Genomic DNA, 19,740 nt, shown 5'->3' with positions numbered 1-19,740 from the left:
ATCTTTAATATGTATCAATTTTCCTATGAATGACTCTAATTTCTCATTCTTTATGGCTGAGTAGTATTCCATTTTATAGAAAAACCACATCTTCTTTATCCAGTTTCCAACTGATGGGCAAATTGGCTGTTTCCAAGTTTTAGCTATTACAAACTGTGCCGCTATAAACATGGGTGAGCATATATCACTGTGGTATGATTCTTTTAATTCTTTTGGAAAGATACCCAGCAGAGGGATGGCTCGTTGAAATGGAACCTCTAGTTGCAGCTCTTTGAGATATCTCCATTTTGATTTCCATAGTGGTGGCACCAGTCTGCACTCCCACCAACAATGGAGAAGGGTTCCTTTCTCCCTGCAACCCTTACAACATTTGTTATTCAGCCATTCTTTGTGGGGTGAGGTGAAATCTCAGTGCTGTTTTCATCTGCATCTCTGGAATGACCAGTGATGTGGAACATTTCATCATATATTTACTTGCTGATTTTACTTCTTTGTCTGAGAAATGTCTGTTCATTTCAGATGCCCATTTTTGAATCGGGTCTTTTTATTTGGGGTGGCTGATTATTTTGGGTTCTTTATATATTCTCTATAGTAGTCCTTTGTCTGAGGAGCAGCTGGTAAAAACTTTTTCCCACACTGTAGGTTGCCTCTTTGTTCTGTTGATGGTTTCTTTTGCAGTACAGAAGCTTTTTAATAAGATGAGATCCCACTTGTTGATTCTTTGTGCAAGTTCCTGTGCTACTGAGAATTTGTTTATAAAGTCTTTTCCTATGCCAATGTCTTGAAGAGTTCTGCCTAACTTATCTTGCAGCAAATTTAGTGTTTCTGTTTTAATGTTTAGATCCTTAATCCACTTGGATTTTAATTTAGCACATGGTGAAGATTTAGAAAAAGCATTTAATAAAATTAATCACTCACTTTTGACTAAAGAGTCAAAACTTGATTTACCTGGCAGGGGAGATGCCATAATCATGATGGTGGTTTCCCCAGGGTGTGCTCATCTATTGTGCTCCAGATGTGCTGACTCCCATATGTTTCCCAAACGTGGGAAACTTTACTGTATAATTTATGGTAGTAGGGGATTGTGTTCAGAAAAATTTAAAAAACTCTGCAACAGAACTTAGAACTAACAGTATACTTAATGGTGAAAGGGAAAATGCTTTGTCCTTATTCTACGAAAAAGATATCCACTTTCACTATTCCTGTTCATTACAGCACTGGATATTCTAATCAAGAAAAAGAAATGAAAGTCATACAGATTCAAAGGGAAAAAAATACAGCTTCCCAATTTGTAGACAAAGTAGGAAATTCCAAAGTATTTCATAAAAACATGCCAAATAAAATAGAAAAAATTAATAAAACATGTACAAAATGCATGATGAAAATTACCAAATGCTGATTAAAGAAATCAAAGTAGACATAAGTGGAAATATACTATGTTCATGAATTGGAAGTATCAACATAGTAGTTATACTAGGGTTTGTAAATATGTTTTCATTACAGAGAGTATATGTCTTCTTTTTATAATCAGACAATGATGGGGTATTCTAAAACAAACCTTGTTTAAACTTTTTTTTCGAGTTTATTGGTACATTTTTGGTATACAGTACAGTTACATTCATTATTGAGATCTTTTACCTTTACATGACAGGTCTTGGTTCTCATTTTTTCCCCTTATCCCTGTCTTCCCTTTGCCCCCTCCTCCCCTCCCTATTTACAAATACTTTATTTCCATTTTTTCATTTTTCATACTTTTTTCTTTTCCCTTATTACCGTTTCCCTGCCCTTCCCACTTTCCCCACACCTTTAGCCCTTTTCTTCCTATTTTACATTGTCAGTTATATCATTAAGATCTTATGGACTATTATAGGTTCTCACACCATCTTGTTTAAACTCTTAAAAAATGTCACTGGTACAAAGATTTTTAAAAAGGCTAAGGAGTATTTCTGTATCTTAAATATGTACCCCACCGTGGTTGGAACGCAGGTCTGCTTATATGCTAGGGAAGTGTTCTACCACTGAGCTACAAATCCAACCCAGTATTTTACAGCTTAAAGGACAGAACAGGAATTTGACAATCAAATGCAAGATGTAAATATTTATTGTATCCTGGATTAAAAAGAGCTGGGTGTGATGGGGCATGTCTGCAATCCCAGCACTCTGGGAGGCCAGGCCTGAGGACTCAAAGTTCACAAAAAGCCTGGGCAATTTAGTGACTTAGTGAGATCTTGTCTCAGAATACAAATTAAAAAGGCTGAGGGTGCAGTTCAATGCAAAGGCCTTGGGTTCTATCCTCAATATCAAAAAATGAAACAAATAAATATCCTTTGAATGTGTCTTGTGCCCCAAGAGTTCACAAGTTGGTTCCTGAGGCTAAAAGAAGGTGGAAAGACCTTTTAGGGGTAGAGTCTAGTGGAAGATCAATGGGGGCTTTGCAGTCTCATGAGAGTGAACTGCTACAGAGTGAACCTGGACCATCTTCTTGTTCCAGCATCTTACCTTCCATGTAATTCCTCTCCCCCCCTTAAGTACTCTTGGCATTGTGATGCTATCAACCACAATGTGATACAGCCAAGGGGATTCTGGCAAGAACCAGCCCCATCACCAAACTGAAAACTGCAAGATAAACTTTTAAAAAAAGAAAGTATCCAATCTCAGGTATTTTCTTATAGTAGTGAAAACTGATGAATTTTAAGTATATTATTTGGGGGTTGTGACAATTTTATAGTACTTATGTAGAATATTCTTTTTCTCAAGAGATCAAGTTGAAAGTTTTTGTTTGTTTGTTTTGTTTTCAGAGACAATGTATTGTTCTGTAGTCCAGGCTGGCTTGATCTTGCTATGTATCGCAAATTGGCCCCAAAGTTGTAACTCTCCTGCCTCAGACTGCCAAGCTCTGGGATTATGGGCATTTTTTTTCCATCTGTTTGTTTTGAGACAGGGTCTCACTATGTAGTTGAGATTAACCTGGAACTCACTATGTAGCTCTGGCTGGTCTCAAACTCAGAGTGATTTTCCTGCCTCAGCCTCCTGAGTGCTGGGATTATAGGCATGCGCCACCACTCCTGGTGGTTACTATGCTTAATTTGATGCTGAAATGTTTAGAAGCTTGCCACTTCTTTTCAAAGAATTCAGCAAAAACACAGATAAAGCACATATGTGCAAGTGTAAACAACTGGTGATGTAGGTAAAGAATGTATAGAAGCAACTTTCTTTCAAATTATTTATGGGTTAAAACATTTCTTATCTGCCTGATTGTAGGAACAATTTTTTTTTGTGGTACTAGGGATTGAATTCTGGGCCTTTGCACTGAGATATACCTTCAGCTCTGTTTTTTTTCCAGTACCAGGGATCGAACTCAGGACCTTAAACTTACCCGGCAGGCACAGCTCCACTGAGCTAATCCTTGCCCCATTTTTGTGTTTTTTTCTTTAAAGACAGGATCTTAGGAGGTTGCTAAATTACCCAGGCTGGGCTCAAACTTGCAATCCTCCTGCCTTAGCCTCTCAGAGTGCCAGGATTACAGGTGTGCAACACCACACTGGCTGGTAGTAATAATGTATTTTAATTTTAAATTTTCTTTATTTTCCCAACATTATAGAAATGTGACAAAAATAATAAGATTTTGTTATTTATCCTCTTCTACACTCATATTAGCCACAGATATATTTTTGTCCTCAAGATTTTTAAAAATGTACATTATGGTTTGGATCTTAAATATTCCTGAAGCTCATAATCTGAAGGCATGACTTCCAACTCATGCACTGTTGAGAGGCTGTACATTCTGAGGAGATGGGAACTAGCTGGAGGTAGTAGATCCTTGGGGGCTCTGTTTGGACTTCAGCCTCCTCTCTGTCTGTCTGCTTCTGGGCCACCATACAGTGAGCAGCTACCCTTTACCATGCTCTTTCACCATGTTGTACTGCCTCGTCTGGGGCCAGCCTAGAAACAATGGAGTCTCCTACCCATGGATTGACATCTCTGAAATTGGGAACTAATATAAATCTTTTCGCCTTTATGTTGTTCTTCTTAGGTATGCTGACACACTGACAACGATGAACACAATGTATATGCTACCATTTCTTGATATATTGTTCTATGTCATTATACAGGGTGCCACAGCAGTGGCTACATGGATGGATCCTAACTAATTTTACCAATCCTCCCTTACAAAATAAGATGTATCAAGAAACACTGCTATACTTGCTAGCTGCAGTGTTGAAGGTTATGCTGGTTTTTTGTTTGATAACAATTCTGTTTGCTTTCCACCAACTGTAAACGAATCACTCTTCTACTGAGGTGTTATAGAAAACCTGTATACTCATACCTCTATCAATATGAGGTAAGTATCAGTTACTTAATTTTTACCAACCTGATGGTGAAAAGTGCAACATACATGCTCTGGGTGTTGTGACACACACCTGTAATCCCTGCACTTGGGACACTGAATCGGGATGACCATGAGTTCAAGGCCAGCCTGGAATGCATAGTGAGACCCTACCTCAAAAAAAAACAAAAAAAAAAAACAAAGCAAAAACAAACAAACAAAAACAAAAAAACCAGAAATGCAGATTATTATTTTTTGAGACAGGATCTTGCTAAGTTGCCCAGGTGGGGTTGAACTTGTGATGGTCCTGCCTTATCCTTCCAAGTGCTGGGATTCTAGGTGTGTGCCATTGCACTCTGTAAGGTAGTTCTGTTTTTAAAAATGCATATTATTAAGTGCAAGAAGCCAATTTAAAAAGGCTTAATGCTGTATGATTACAACTCTATTACATTTTTTTGGGGGGGGTACCAGGGATCAAACTCAGGATCCCTACGAGGCAGGTGGCAGCACCACCGAACTAAATTGCTGGCTGTAACTCCATTACATTGTAGAAAAGATAAAACTATGAAGACAGGTCCTAGGGGTTGGGCAAAAGGAGGGCTGAATGGGTAGAACACAAAGAATTTTTATAGCAAGGAAACTGTTCTACATGATAACACCATGGTGGGTGCATGTCATCATACATTTGTCAAACCCATGGAATAGGTCTCATCAAGAGTGAGGGCTAGGGATGAATAAGAGCATCTGAGTAGCATGTATAAGGCTCTGGATTCAATTCCAGTTACTATTCACTGGTTGTAACAAATACTGCTCCAGTGCAAGACGCTGATAGTGGTGGAGGCTGCACCTTAGGGGGCAGGGCTCTATGGGAAATCTCTGTGCCTTCTGTTTAGTTTTGCTCTGAAAACATGAAGTGTTTTTTTAATTTTTGGTACTGGGGATCGAACTCAGGACCTTTCACTTGCAAGGCAGGCATGGTTCCACTGAGCTATATCCCTGGCTCGAAATGCTTTTTTTTAAAAGAGTAGTTCTTATTTGCTTTAAATTTCATAGCCCTGCAATTCATCTCCTTTGCTCAGTTTCTATTGGATTTGTACCATATTTAGAAATGTCTTTTCTACTTTCAGATTAAAAATACAAAATATTTTATGTCACCATGTAACCTGATCTTCAAAAGAATGAACTTCATATTACTCATCATGCAAAGGCTTAAAAGGGTACCACTATCCACTGGTTGTCAGCGAGGGATGATTTTGTGCCACAGGGGGCAATAGCCATGACTAGAAATACTTTTGGTCAGCACAACAGTGGGTAGAGGCTACATGGTGCTACTTTACTTTCTGTAGTACACAGGATAGTCCCTCCTTCCACCTCCACAAAGCATTATACAGTCCAAAATGTCAATGATGAAGAGGTTGAGAAAACCTGCTCCAAATCATTTCTCCTCCCTGGCTATTCCGTTACCCTTGTTTCAGTGTCTGTATATCAGAGAACATAGGAAAGATTAAGGTAGATGGGAAGGAAGGAAGGAAGGAAGGAGAGAAGAGAGAAGAGAAGAGCTGAATCGGATAAGGTAAGTTTGTTATGTGTTGGGGATCTAACCCAGGACATCATCCATGGCATGTTAGCCATGTGCCTTCCCACTAAGCTACATTCCCCCAGGGAAATTTTGGTTAAACTGGAAAATAATTTTACCCCATTTGTACTATTCTTAGTTCAGTTCCTCTAATTCCACTCCAAAAGCTCAAATTTAACACTACTTTATAGACTACCAAAGAAACAAGAAAAAGGGGCCTGCCAAACAATGGAATGCTAATAATGGACAGAAGCATGAAGAAGAGACTAGTTATTATGTAAATGCATTTATTTGAACCACTACATTGCTACCAGATTACATCGCTTTTCAGAGTTAGAGTAACATAATGAACTTGAATACTATAGCAAACAGCTTGACAAAGCAAGGGTACATTAAGTCCTACATATATACTTTTACTTTTTAGTGATCACATCTCCTTGTTGTAGGTGTAAGATTAAAAAATATATTGTACACTTAGCATACTTGTCCTACCGTATCCCATCTATACTTTGACTTCACTCTCTCCCCAACTGTCTTGTCCAACAGTATTTTAAATTTAAAGAGAGAGTTTGATGATACAGGTTGTGAAACAAATAAGTACGTATAGAACCAAGTGATTTAAGACAAAATATTTCATTTGTTTACATCTTGGGTATGAGAGGGAAGATGCAAATTTAGGGTATATGGTGCTTCTACCTATAATTAAGCTTTTGACTTACTTCAAGAACCCTTTAAAAAAGTAGCAAAATCAGCAGTCTTACTGAATGTAATCAAAATATTCTTAAATGTACAAAAAAGGATCATGTAGAAAGAATACTGTAAAAAGATACTGATTTTAAGAATAAAAGAATAAGAAAAGCTCTTACATTCTGCATAGCCAGTTACTTCGGCAAATTTTCAGTACTATAAAGTAAGCAAAGGATACTTATATCCAAATACTTTCTGACCGTAGTTCTTGAATAAGAACTAGCATCCTGGATGGAAAGCAAAATGACTGTCTAATAATATTAGTTTCTAACCATCTAAGCGAGTCTCAAGAGATGGATGTTCTAAGATGGAAAAAATATGTAGAGAGAAATAACACACAGCAATGGGAAACATCAAGGGCAGCATTCTAGGAGGAGAGAGTGAAATAATTTGGCTACAAGCACATTTCAGGCGTGCCTGACAAATCCGACTCTGACTAGGAAAGAAGAGCTTGTTTCATTAAAACTCTTTCCCCCAAGGGCTCTCCTGAGGAGCTGGTCTTGTTAATCAAAACTAAAGTCCTTTAAATGATCAAGAATTCCTTAAGCCACGAGCACTTCACCTGGAAATAGCTGACTTGCTAATCATGCACCTGGGAACAAGGTTGGTTTTATTCAGGTTGGTTACTTTACACTCGCTTCATCCCCCTGCCCATCAAACATGCAAACACAGTCATGACCATCTTGGGCTTTACTTCCACCAGGTCTTCTGGGAGAGCGTACACTCTGGCTCCAATTCTTCTAGCCATTGACACAGCATACCTATTATTTGAAGAAACAAACATTAAGATGAAAATTTTGTCAAGGACACCATATGAGACATCAATTTCCTCTTTTACAATCATTTGCTGGGGTTGAAGAAATTCTACACTGAAGGTGCTAATCAGAATGATTAAAAAAAGGATTTCACTTTTTTGTTTTATTTTGGCTTTGAGTTCACTTTTAAATTATACCACTTTTTACATTCTATTATTTTTGCACTGATGTCCTCTTTGAAGTGAGAATTCAGCCTGCAGTACTGACTTCATATGAAAATGAATTACCTAGGTTGGTGGCAGAATCAATGTTGATATTCTCTTTGGGCAAGGAGTATGGCAACAGACTCTCTCATATGACCTCAGAGATATGGAGTGGGGAATTATGCCAGGTGCAAAAGCCCACTTGTATGTAGATGCAGTGAGTATTTCCACCAAATATGCTAGGAAGTTGGGGGAAGGTACATGGTATGGATAGAGTAGCTGGACCAAGCACTGAAAAGGGCAGGCAAAGGAAGGATGAAAGAACTGACATGTTCATCTTGGGAAATTTATGGGAATACATGTGAACTAATCCAGGACCATTTCCAGGTGCCTTGTGACAAGAATTTTTAAAGATAATCAAATCAGGTCATAGTCTAAGTCTTCAGTGAGGTAGGGAAAAGACCTTCTATTGAAGATCTACTATTGAAATACAGGAAACTTTTAAGGAAGTCTGCTGAGGGCTAGCAAAAATCCCACCAATGTAGGAATTGAGAAAATAAACTCAACATATGTAGTAAGAGTGGTCTGTGTACAAGAGATATAAGAATTTGGTGGCTTGGTGGTAGAGTACTTGCGTAGTGTGTGCAAGGCCCTGTGTTTCATTCTCAGCACCACCCCCCAAAAATATATTGAGACAGATGTACCCTCTGAGGTATGAATATCCTTGGGTGATTTTCTGTCTTGTTTTGTTTGTACCTGATTTGTGATAAAATTCGTATTATTTAACTCTATAATCCTCTAAAGCAACAATTGAGAACCTTGAAGTGGTTCTCAGTTGCTAGATTCTTCTATATATTTTCTTCACTTACTCTTTACACAGCTTCTAAAGTAAGTATCATTGACCCCAGTTTACTGAAGAGGAACCTGAGGTTCAAAGACTTTTCTTTCATATAACTGAGATCCTACATTATTTGTCTTTTTGTGTCTAGTTTATTTCTTGTCATACAATGTTCTCCAGGTTCACCCACGTTGTTGCAAATGAAAGATTTCATCTTTTATAGGAGCTGAATAACATTCCATATGTGAACTCTATAAAGCTGTATAATGGAACAGAAGTTTAGGACAGAATAGAACGGAACAGAGGCTTGGGTAGTTTGGGGGGGAACATGAGGAGATGTTGGGCAAATATATGTAGTTATTGTTAGATGGTAGAAGAAAGAGTCCAGGGTAGGCAAATGTGCAAAGACAGAAGGTAGGTTGGTGGCTGCCTGGGGTGAGGGGATGAGGAACAGAGGACAGGGACTACTGATGGTTACAGGCCTTCTTTGTTGGGTGATGAAAATATTCTAAAATCAATTGTGGTAATGATTGTATAACTGTATTAAAAACCATTGCATCGCACACTTTCAATTGGTCAATTGTATGATATTTGAATTGTATTTTAGTAAAACTGTTAGAAAAGTGTTAAAACATTTAAAAGTTAGTTTTCTCCCAGATAAGACTGTCAGATAAGTCCGAAAATGAATAAGTATTTAGATTTGCTGGGCTGCAAAACATGTATTCTATGCAGCCTCCCTTACTTGGCATTGTTGTGCTTGTCATCTTCTGTTAGACTGCCGCTCTTAACAAGGTCATAGTTTATGCAGCCTGGTTGGATGGCGTCAATTAAATCCACAACTGCCAAGCTGGAGCTGATTGTCTTGTCCTAGTATAGAGGGAGAACAAATCTAAGAATTTTAATATGTACAAATTAACATGTGCTTCCTTTTATAAAAAGCCTCAAGCAAAGCCCTGTGAATTAAAAGAGAATTTTGCCATTAGCCCAACAATAATTCCTACTTACAAATAAACTAAAGATTGTCCTTCCAAATTATATTTTCTAGAAAACATAATGTTTAACAGTCAGTCAAATATAGATTCTGACCTTAAAATTCTGAATAGAAGTTGATTTTCCAGCTTCACGCAATGTTCTGTTCACCCAGTTTACAATGATATCATCATTAGCTTTCTGACCTTCCCCCAGATCCTCCAGGACATTGAGAGTATACCTAAGAGAAACAGCAAAAAATAAAAAAAATAAAAAAAAAATAAAAGTCAGTCTACTTTATGGAAAAACCCACAAAACACCATAATGATACTTTATCTCCCATTTCTTTTATTCCTTAGGTTTGAAAGACTACAGAGTTGATAGAAAGAGATTCACACTGTGTGAAAAGAATACTTCAAGCAGTATTTGCTTATCACTGATCTACCTTTTATACTGGTAGAGACAAGATCTCTGGTACATAAATAAAAGATAGATGATAAGAAACTAGAAGATAGATCTTTTGCAAATGAGAAGAGACCAACACATGGAGGGAGGGGAAAGGGGTCATAAAAAGAATTAGGATGTGTTATGGACATGTACCAACTCCCCATAAAGAATATAATCATTATGTACAGCAAACATGTACTGATTAAAATTTTTAAAATTTAAAAAGATCCCTGGAGCCTAAATGTGCAGGTACATTTTATACTGCAATAGTCCAACAGTGATAATGACTTAAAACAACCTATGCTTTGGCTGGTACTTAGTCAAAATGAATGCTTTAGCACTGTCATTAAGAGATTTTCATTTCTCAAAGGGTTACATGGGGATGCTCCTACTTTTTTTCTGGGAATAATTACTGATTGATTGATGGTGTTGGCAACTGAACTCAGGGCCTTATACATGTTAAGCATGTACTCTACCACTGAGCTACATCCTTAGAACTCCTGACTACTGTGTTTGTCCACTGTCACTAAATGAGGCTTAAGTGCTCATCAGGCTTCCTATGAAGAAAAGGGAATTGATACAGTTCTGCTCCCTAACTTACAAGGAAGAAGGCTTCTCTCACTAAACATCCAATATGTACTTATCACTTAAATGCATTTCAGAGTCCAAATACAGTAATGTATAAAAGTGTAGCCATTAATATGTTTGCATATTAAAAATATAATAATGAAATCACAGATACGTTTTATAATAAAGCTTAATCAGCTAAATTTGTGTCCTATACCTTCTCATCAGCTGCCAGACCAAAGCTAAAGTCAAGGTTTCGTTCCCATCATTCAGGTCTTGTCCTCCAATGCCAACCAGGGAGAATTTAGCAGGATGCTTTCCTAATTCCACAGCATAGTTGCAGTTTTCTAGCTGTAAACACACAAAAGCAAATTAATGGTTAAAGATCTTCATTTGTTTAATTTACAGACATGTGTATGTGCTGTGCAATGCTAGGCATTTGCACACAAAAAATAATAAGACATAGTTTCTGGCCTGAAGAAGCTCAGAATTAAGAGTTTTCAGGGCCAGGGATTTAGCTCAGTGGCACCGCACCTGCTTCACAAGCCCAAGGTCCTGAGTTTAATCTTTGGTACCAAAAAAAAATCCAAACCAAAACAACTACGAAAGAGTTTTCAAAACAAACCAAACCAAATGACAATGAAAACAATTGGGAACAAAGATATGCAGCAAATTTATTATCTACCTTTTTCATGTTAGCTCCAAGTTTCGGGTATGGAGGTTTGTTAACCTTACTCCAGTCCACAGGAACTTTAATTCTTTCATACAACTGTAAGATTACCAGGGCATCTTGCAGGTCACTAATGATTTAAAAATAATTAGCTTAGTGTTTTCAGATGGCAGGACCTTTTCTTTTCTTAAAAACATTAATATTATACTGCCAAAGATGATAAAGCCGCAATCCTCAAGACCCATATTTTCCATTGGTTTGTACTGAAAACAGCTAAGATCATCAGATTCACTTAAAAGTACATATTGAGAGCTTATTACAAGGAAAACACAGTTCTAAAAGGCTGGATACATAGGTCAAAAATCCTTGTCCATACATTAGGGTCAAAGAGATGTACAGTAAACGAGCACATGGATGAATAGATAATGTAATTTGGGTATGTTTGTATATCGTAAAGACATTTATATATCCTATCACAGTCAGTGACTATGTAAAGAAAGAATTTAGGCTTTTGCACATTTGGAAAATGATGATGGAAACCAGCACTCACATTCTCTAATATAAATAATTGCTATAAATGAACATTTAGAGAATCCTTGGAGCTGTCATTATTTATATAACATCCATCCATGATGTCGTTAACTATTTATAATAGCAATAGGATGGCTTACGCATAGAGATGGTTTACGTGGGGATTAACACCAAGAGAGTTCATCCAGTTTCGGAAAGTTCTTTCTTCACGAGTTTCTCCTATAAAGAATATTACAAAAAGTATTCATTCATTAAATACCTTTTATATGCTTATAACTTATGTATTAGTTTATTTTATTTGGTCTATTCCAATTGACAAATATTCTCCAGTATGAATTCCCAAGTATTCTCTCTAAATATATTCTTTCTATATTCATGTTTTTAAAAAGTTTTCTATGTTTATGTTAAAAATTTTATTTTTTACTTTTTGGTACCAGGGATGGAACTCAGGACTTTGCACTTGTGAGGCAGGTGGCAGAACCACTGAGCTAAATCCCTGGTCCATTTATGTTAAAATTAAGAAAATATAATCATATTCTAAACACTTACGCCATTTGGCTATATGTGCTTTTTTCTTTTTTGGGGGTGGTGATCAAACCTAGGCTTTGAGAATGCTAGGCAAACACTCTACCCCTAAGGTATACCCCCAGCCACACAGACATAAACTAAATTATCTGGCCTCTTCTAATTTTGTTCCAATATCTCCTCAAATCTGCATACTTCAAAGTAACTGATGTAGTTTAGTGTATATTTTGAAAACTTTGTATGGTCATATAAATTTATATCCATATTAATGAATGTTTTTCTTCATCTCATTTATAAAATACCAAGCTACACATGATTACTACTTCTACAAGTTTATATTAAAGTAATAGATTACTTGAAACTTTTGGGCCTGAAGGTACAGCCCAGTGGTAAAAAAGCTTGTACAACTTGCATTTGTCAATTTTTATATACTACTCTTCATACAAATATAATGTGGAATAGGCAAACTTTGCCTGTCTTGAATTTAAATAACTGCTATAGGCTAGCATTTTTTTTTTTTTAGTTTGGATGAATGAAACATTAATACTAAAAACATACTGGTCAAACTGAATGTATATGTGCATTTTTCTGATGAGAGGTTTAAAAAGTGGTCTAACTCTAAATATTAAAACAGTAACACAGGTTTACCAAATGGCCCTATCTTAAGTGATCCTAGACTATTTTGCCTTATGTTATTTTTTTAAGTTTTATTTTTTTCAGCAGTGCTGAGGATTGAACAAGGTCCTTATAGATGGTGGGCAAGTACTCAACCACTGAGCTACTCCCCCAGCCTACTTCACTTTATTGTAAAAATTTGCTTGTATCATCTCTTTCTAGCAGTTGCCAGTTTTCATAAAGCACTGTGTTTACTTCTAACAGACACTTGCTAAAGCAAAGTGGATAAAGAAATTTCTTAGGTCAAGATTATGACAACATTATGTCCTCTATATTTCTACTCTTTAGCCCACACATCAGAACTCAAAAAAATCAGCAAGTGTGGCAGTATACGCCTGTACTCCTAGTATCAGGAGGCTAAGGCAGGAGGATTGCTGCAAGGTTGAGGCCAGCCTGCGCTACATAGTGAGTTCATGGCCAGCCTACATAATGAGGCCCTGTCTTAAAAGAAAGAAAGAAAGAAAGAAAGAGAGAGAGAGAGAGAGAGAGAGAGAGAGACACGGAGGGAGGGAGGGAGGAAGGAAGGAAGGAAATAATTTGAACAAGAAAAAGAATTTGAACATCTTAATTACCTTCTAATAGAGTCCAGTCAATATCCTGGTTCTCTGGCTTAGTTAGTGCTGGATATTTATTAAACAGGTTAGCCACAAAGGCTAAATTCAGTTTGGGGTTTCCACTGACAACATCAGCAGGAGTAACAAACTGTCTGCAGCCTAATTTATCTGCCTGTTGGAGCATACTTTCAGCTCTCTTCAAATCATCTGATTCCTGTTGAAGTAAAATAGAATACATTTTAAAAAGGCCATACTAAAAATATAGAAGCTTTCCCTACAATCATAAATTTGGACATACAATTCAAACTTCTGTAAACCAACACATGGTACTTATAAAATTGTTTTGAATGCAAAAACAAAAAAACAAAAAAAACCAACCAACCAAACAAAAAAAAAACAGTAGGGCGTGCAATACCTTTAAAATACCATAGATGGCAGCAAGCACGTCTAACTACTGAGTACATTTAACTCAGGATTATGTCTGCGTAGCTGGGTCAGAAATATGTGTTTAAAAAGAAGAAATGGGGCTGGGAATTTAACTCAGTGGTGCTGCCGCCTGCCTCACAAGTGCCAAGGTCTTGAGTTTGATTCCCAGTACCAAAAAAAAAAAAAAAAAAAAAAAAAAAAAAGAGAGAGAGAGAAAGAAATTAAAAAAATTTAAAACTGTTCACATTTTAAGATTAGGTTGTCCTCAACAGCACATCCATCCAGATACATCCAGGGTTTACCCACTGACGAATATAATGCCCCTATGATCCAAGCACCATTCAAACACATGAGGATTTTGGGGGACATTTTAGATCTGAATCATAAGATACAATGATAACCTTGAGGAGATAAAGAATTATAAATTTCATCCCATAAACAGCATAGTTTGTCAACTGTATGCTCATCCATTTCATCTGTTATTTATATGTTGCTGAGTAAATAAAAGTCTTACCTGTTCTTTTTGGAAAGGACACACAGACACTGCTTCTAGCTACAGGAAACTGAAACCGTGCTATTGTTTGAAATAACTATTGAAGGCTTTTAGGAGCAGATGGTTATAAATGTGTGATATTTGAACTTTAAAATTGCTTTGAAGAATATACTTGTCTCAAGTGTCCAGAGAACAGAGATTTGTCTTAAAATATTGGTGGAAATGTGACAAGTTCTACATGTTCAACAAGTTCTGGACAGACAAGGAACAAGCCATAATGTAGTTGCTACTTAATACATAAGTTAAATACATGGCCATCTCTTTAGACAAGCTTCATCAATTTCCAGAGATATTAAACTCCAAGATCCTAAATACTCAAAGCAAAGAAAGTAAAATAACTAATATAGTTACAAGGTCTCACAGGAAGCTAAGTCAATTATTAACATTCATAAGAAAATTTCCAAATTAATGACCTAGGGAGAATAATATTTGGGCTTAATGATTCTAACAAAAGACATGTCTCTCATGATGAGTAAATAATGTCCATTTGATTGTTACCTTGTGGTAGTGCTGTGCTATGGCGAAAGTATGTAAAGTAATTAAAATGTTTTATAACCTTTGGAAATCAGTGTGTGAGGTAGCCTCATCATATTTGTCTTCAATTTCTAAAACTTTATCGAATCAAATTCTGAGTTAGCTATGTTGAAATAATGAATCATTTTGATCTGTGAATCAGAAATCAGAAATTTTGAGAGATGTAAAAATTTCATTTAATCAACTATTTATTTTTTAAACACAAAGACCAACTGGCTTTATTCTTGTCTCCACATCCTACCAAGCAAATAACTAAAATACACTTTTTGGTGCTGTTGAAAAAAAAAGATTAGGTTATAAAGAGGGTGTATGCCTGAAAAAAGTCACTGAAAAACAAGGGAAAAGTGTGAACAGAGGCTCAGAAGTAAATGAAATGTTTGAAGAAGACTGAGGCACCTGGATTGTGGTGGGAAGGGAGGTTTGAGGGGTCCAAACTTATGGAAACTAGCACTAGCTAGTTTCTCCAGCTAGGAGAAATGGAGCAAGATTGTGTAGGGCCTTCAATCTAAATGGAGCATTTTAGACTGAATTCTGGAGTCAGTGGAGGAATCTTTAAAGGATTGTGAGGAGAGAAGACACAAAGAGAGGAATGTTTTAGAAAGCTCACTCATGGATGATTGGCAGGAGAAGGCTTGCATCAGAATTAGAGTCAGTTAATATACTGGTGCTGTTTACCCAGGCATAAGATCACCTGACCTACCAAGAGTGTCCAGAGCCAGAGTTTTGCATTTAACATCCAGACAGAAATATAAGCACACAAGTCAGGTACAAAATTAGTTTTGGTAAGGGCAGAGCAAAATGGTAAAGTCAATGCAATCCACTTGATCCTTTCATAATAAGATACATATATGCATTTTGTTAAATAGTAGAATGCATTTTTCATCTAATGGGTACAGAGAAACAAAGAATGCTAAAAACCTGGGACTAAATAGTCTAGTGCCATTCCTTTACTGGTAGGCAAAATGAGATCCAATTTTAGGAAGTAACTTCTCTAAAGTCATTGAACAAATTAGTAACAACCAGGAGACAGTAATTTCCCTACTTGGATTACACAGATCAAAATTTTGTAAACATATTCAAAACACATGAATATTAAATATACAGATATGAATATATAATCATTTATTTAGTTATTATATTCCAAATGGGAAAAGGCTAGTTACTGTAGTGCTTATTTCCCCATACGTGGCTTTGACTGGTTTATGTCATCTATATAATAATCCAATAGGACCATAATTATGAAACTCACTAATAAACTATCAAAATAAAATTATTTTTTCCTGAGTTATATGTACAGTAATATTTTAAAGAATAATGCTTAAAATGTTCAACATCACTACATGTAGTTACAACAATTCTTAAAATTTTAAGATATAAACAACAATTTTGTAAGGCTATAGAATTCAAAAGAGCATCTATACTTACATTGAAACCTGACATGTTAATATCTATCCGTGGTTCACCTTCTTTTTGTCCTTTTGGTGCAATTTGATTTAGAAGATGGAAATAGGCTTTGGAATCCTACAAATGAATTGAAAATGTCAGTGAGATCACTTTTACAAAGAATCATTGTCTCCTATTGTGTTATGTTCGAAGAATATTAGCATCAGATTTGGTGAGAATATATGGCACAAGTCCCTGCCTCCTAATGTAACAGATCTTTTCCCCAGAAAACTCCATCTATTTGGCCTTATTTATGTCTCAAGTATAGAGCTAGATTTTGACATGACTTTACAACTTATTAAAGACATTGCTACAAAAAAGTGCTAATAAATATTTCTGTACCTTCACTGAATTACTGAAGTCAACAAGCTTGAATGATAAAATAAGCATAAAAAAGTAGTGAAGCAGAAATCCAGGAAGCACAGGAAAAGAGAAAATAAACAGGTTATATCATTGCAGAACACAGTATATACCTTAACCTATGGAGAAGAGATCTGTTATGTTAAAAGGTATATTTAATTATCAATGATGTGTCTGAAATGAGAAACACTTTAGTTGGTAAAACAACATTTAACCTTTTAAGACTGGAATATACTTACTCCATTCTCTAGGCCTCAGCCCTATGCAGTACTGGGAATGGAACCCAGGGCCTCACACAAGCTAAGCAAGAACTATACCTCTGAGCAATGTATCCACAGCCCCAGGCCTCTCTTTTTGTTTTAAGTTCTTGGACTCTTGAATACATAAGACAAAGTAGAGCTCCTTATATTGGGGGTTGGAAGGTTGAAATTGGCTGCATGAATATTCCACTGAATACCTTGTGTTAGTGCAAATGCAGGCATCAAGTAAAATTCTGCCTGTCTAGAATACTAGAGGAAAACCACTTAAGTCAAGACGTCATAATCCTGCCTTGTCGAAGGTCACCTGTGGAACAGTGGCAGTTTTCTATTACTGGGCCTTGAAATACAGATAGACTATAAAAGAATATTTCTCACAATAAAGTCCAGAGACTAGGTGCATCCTAATTCCCTGGGGAGTTCCTTTCAGTATATGGATTACTGCATCTCACCCTAGACTTTTCTGGAAGATTCCCAGAAAGCTGCTTTTTAAACATTATGAATGGAGTTTGAAATCTGGTGCCAATAATGATTTAAGAATGAGGACAGGGCCAGGGATGTAGCTCAGAGATGCTGTGCCTCCCTGGCAAGTGCAAGATCTTAAGTTCAATCTCTAGTACTGCGGGGCAGGGTGGGGAATGAGGAAAATGTGTGGGGAATGTAGCTTAGTAGCAGAACACTTGGAAAATCATTTGGTGAAAGTCTTATCAGAGCAATTCATGAAACGCCAGCCTAGATCCTATCATTCGGGGCACAGGGGTTACTCCTCTAAGGAAGAGCACACTGCAGCTGGGCAGTGCCTTAACTTCCACTCACTCAGTGAAGGTACATGAATAGTTTATAATTTAATCCTATACACTGGAGAAGAACAAGTGAAGAGTAGATGCAGCAGCATCTGTATTTACTACCCCAAAAGGCAATGGACCCCTAGAGGAAAATTTGAATTTCAATATAAATAAACTGGAAACTCATTTTCACATTATCAAAACACCCTTTGCTTTTTTACAAATATTCAAAGTAGGCTTCATTCAAAAAATAGATTTCATCTAGCATATTTATACCTCAGCACAGGAGTTCCATTTATAAATGATTTTCAGGAATTCATGTAATGCAAGAAGCATTAAGCATGTTGGGTAAGTTAAAAGAGAGCTGATATTTTAGTTCTGAAGAATTCTTAATTTTCACTAATAAAATCAGCAAAGTATCTCATTGCTTCCTCTCAGCACTGGACCAGGTGATATGATCACAGGATTCTGTTTTCATAGCACTATTGGTCAGAGACCTCTGATAAAGATACTCAAGGTTGCCTTATGCTAATGATGCACACCTGGAATCCCAGCTACTCACACGTCTGAGGCAAGAGGAATGCAGGTTTGAGGCCATCCTAGGTAACTCAGCAAGACCCTGTCTTAAAATAAAACACAAAGAAGGGCTAGGAATCTAGGGGAAATGTAGCTCAATGGCAGAGCATCCCTGGGTTTGATTCTCACCACTACCAAACACGAAACCAAAACAAAAACCTCAAGTTAGTTCTTTGAGTCTTCACATCTGGAGTTTCAAGAATTGAAAACTGAGCCTAATAGTTTTTTTTAGCATTGTGGGGGCCTGGTTCCAGGACAGCTCCTTTGCCCCACTCTGAGGACACCCAAATCTGAGTAGGCCTCTTATGTAAAATGGTGTAGTATTTGCTATAGTGTAAGCACATCACAGACTTCATTTTATTTATTTATTGAAGTAATGAGGATCGAACCCAGAGCATTTGCACAGAGCTGCATCCCAGCCTTTTTTTATTTATTTTGATTTTATTTTGAGTCAGGGTCCCACTAAGTGATTACATTTCCCAGACTGGGCTTGAACTTGCCATCCTCCTGCCTCACCCTCCTGGAGTTCTGGGATTACAGGGTGTGCCATTAGGCGTGGGTTCTCATATACTTTTAAATCATGTATAGATACAATACAAATGCAGTGTAAGTAGTTGCTCTACTATATTATTTAGGGAATAATGACAAGAGAAAAGTCTATTTGTTTAGTATAGGTGTAATACCACCTCCAACAGTCAATCAATGGATACGGAACTCAAGGATGAGGAGGGTCAACTGTATTTCCTATGGCAATTCAGGCTCATTTTGTATGAGAAACAAAAGGCATTATGGTGAGTAATGAACACCAAAATTCAATTTGACACAAGAAATATGTGAAGGGCTTTTTGAAATGTTTTATGATGCTAGGAATTGAACCCAGGGCTTTTGCACTGAGTTACATTCCAAGCCCTTTTTAAATCTTCAGACAGGGTTTTACTAAGTTGCTAAATTGCCTGGGCTGAGCTGAAACTTTCAATCCCCCTGTCTCAGCCTCCCTAGTATTAGGATTACAGACATGTACCATGACAGCAGACAGCTGGCTTGAGGGGCTTTTACATGGCAGGTATTGTGTTAGAGGTAGGCTTTAGTGGGAAGGTACTAGGGCAGAGGCTGAGGTAGGAGAAAGAGACATGAACAAGCTCTCAGCACTCCCTCAAGGAACTAACCATTTAAAAGTAAGACAGACAGGAAATAAGAAAGGTGACAGGAACCCTAGCACTCTGGGTGGCTGAGGCAGGAGGACTGAAGTTCAAGCTCAGCCTGGACAACTTAGTGACTTAGCAAGACTGTGTCAAAATAAAAAGTGAAAAAGGCAAAAGGTAATAAGGGAAAAGAAAAAAATATGAAAAAATGGAAATAAAGTATTTGTAAATGGGGAGGGGAGGAGGTGGTGAAGGGAGGGCAGGGGTATGGAAAAAATGA

At 37.0% G+C, this 19,740-nt stretch overlaps 1 protein-coding gene and 1 non-coding gene across 5 annotated transcripts in view; one reads left to right on the top strand and one right to left on the bottom strand.

Annotated features, from left to right (window-relative positions):
• The first annotated feature begins 940 nt into the window (after positions 1 to 940).
• LOC117284886 lies at positions 941 to 1,112 on the top strand. The gene has a single exon (XR_004515952.1). It is a non-coding gene; the product is annotated as a U1 spliceosomal RNA (small nuclear RNA).
• A 5,009-nt stretch (positions 1,113 to 6,121) lies between these two features.
• The window catches only part of Pls3 (plastin 3), a 91,962-nt gene continuing 78,343 nt past the window's right edge, over positions 6,122 to 19,740 (bottom strand). For 2 of the 4 annotated variants that reach the window (XM_033760283.1, XM_033760282.1), the window contains exons 9-17: positions 16,683 to 16,709; positions 16,323 to 16,418; positions 13,403 to 13,598; positions 11,771 to 11,849; positions 11,115 to 11,229; positions 10,647 to 10,780; positions 9,533 to 9,656; positions 9,189 to 9,313; positions 6,122 to 7,411 (exon numbers count right to left, since the gene is read on the bottom strand). In XM_033760283.1, the coding sequence (XP_033616174.1) occupies positions 7,279 to 7,411; positions 9,189 to 9,313; positions 9,533 to 9,656; positions 10,647 to 10,780; positions 11,115 to 11,229; positions 11,771 to 11,849; positions 13,403 to 13,598; positions 16,323 to 16,418; positions 16,683 to 16,709 (1,029 nt within the window). In that variant the 3' untranslated portion in view covers positions 6,122 to 7,278. The remainder of the gene's footprint in view (positions 7,412 to 9,188; positions 9,314 to 9,532; positions 9,657 to 10,646; positions 10,781 to 11,114; positions 11,230 to 11,770; positions 11,850 to 13,402; positions 13,599 to 16,322; positions 16,419 to 16,682; positions 16,710 to 19,740) is intronic. The other 2 variants (XM_010609947.3, XM_010609944.3) reach the window with 2 other exon arrangements.

Source organism: Fukomys damarensis, unplaced genomic scaffold (assembly GCF_012274545.1).
Source record: "Fukomys damarensis isolate Sample0158 unplaced genomic scaffold, DMR_v1.0_HiC HiC_scaffold_39, whole genome shotgun sequence".
NCBI classification, from domain to species: domain Eukaryota; kingdom Metazoa; phylum Chordata; class Mammalia; order Rodentia; family Bathyergidae; genus Fukomys; species Fukomys damarensis.
This window is presented reverse-complemented; position numbering and strand designations above follow the sequence as displayed.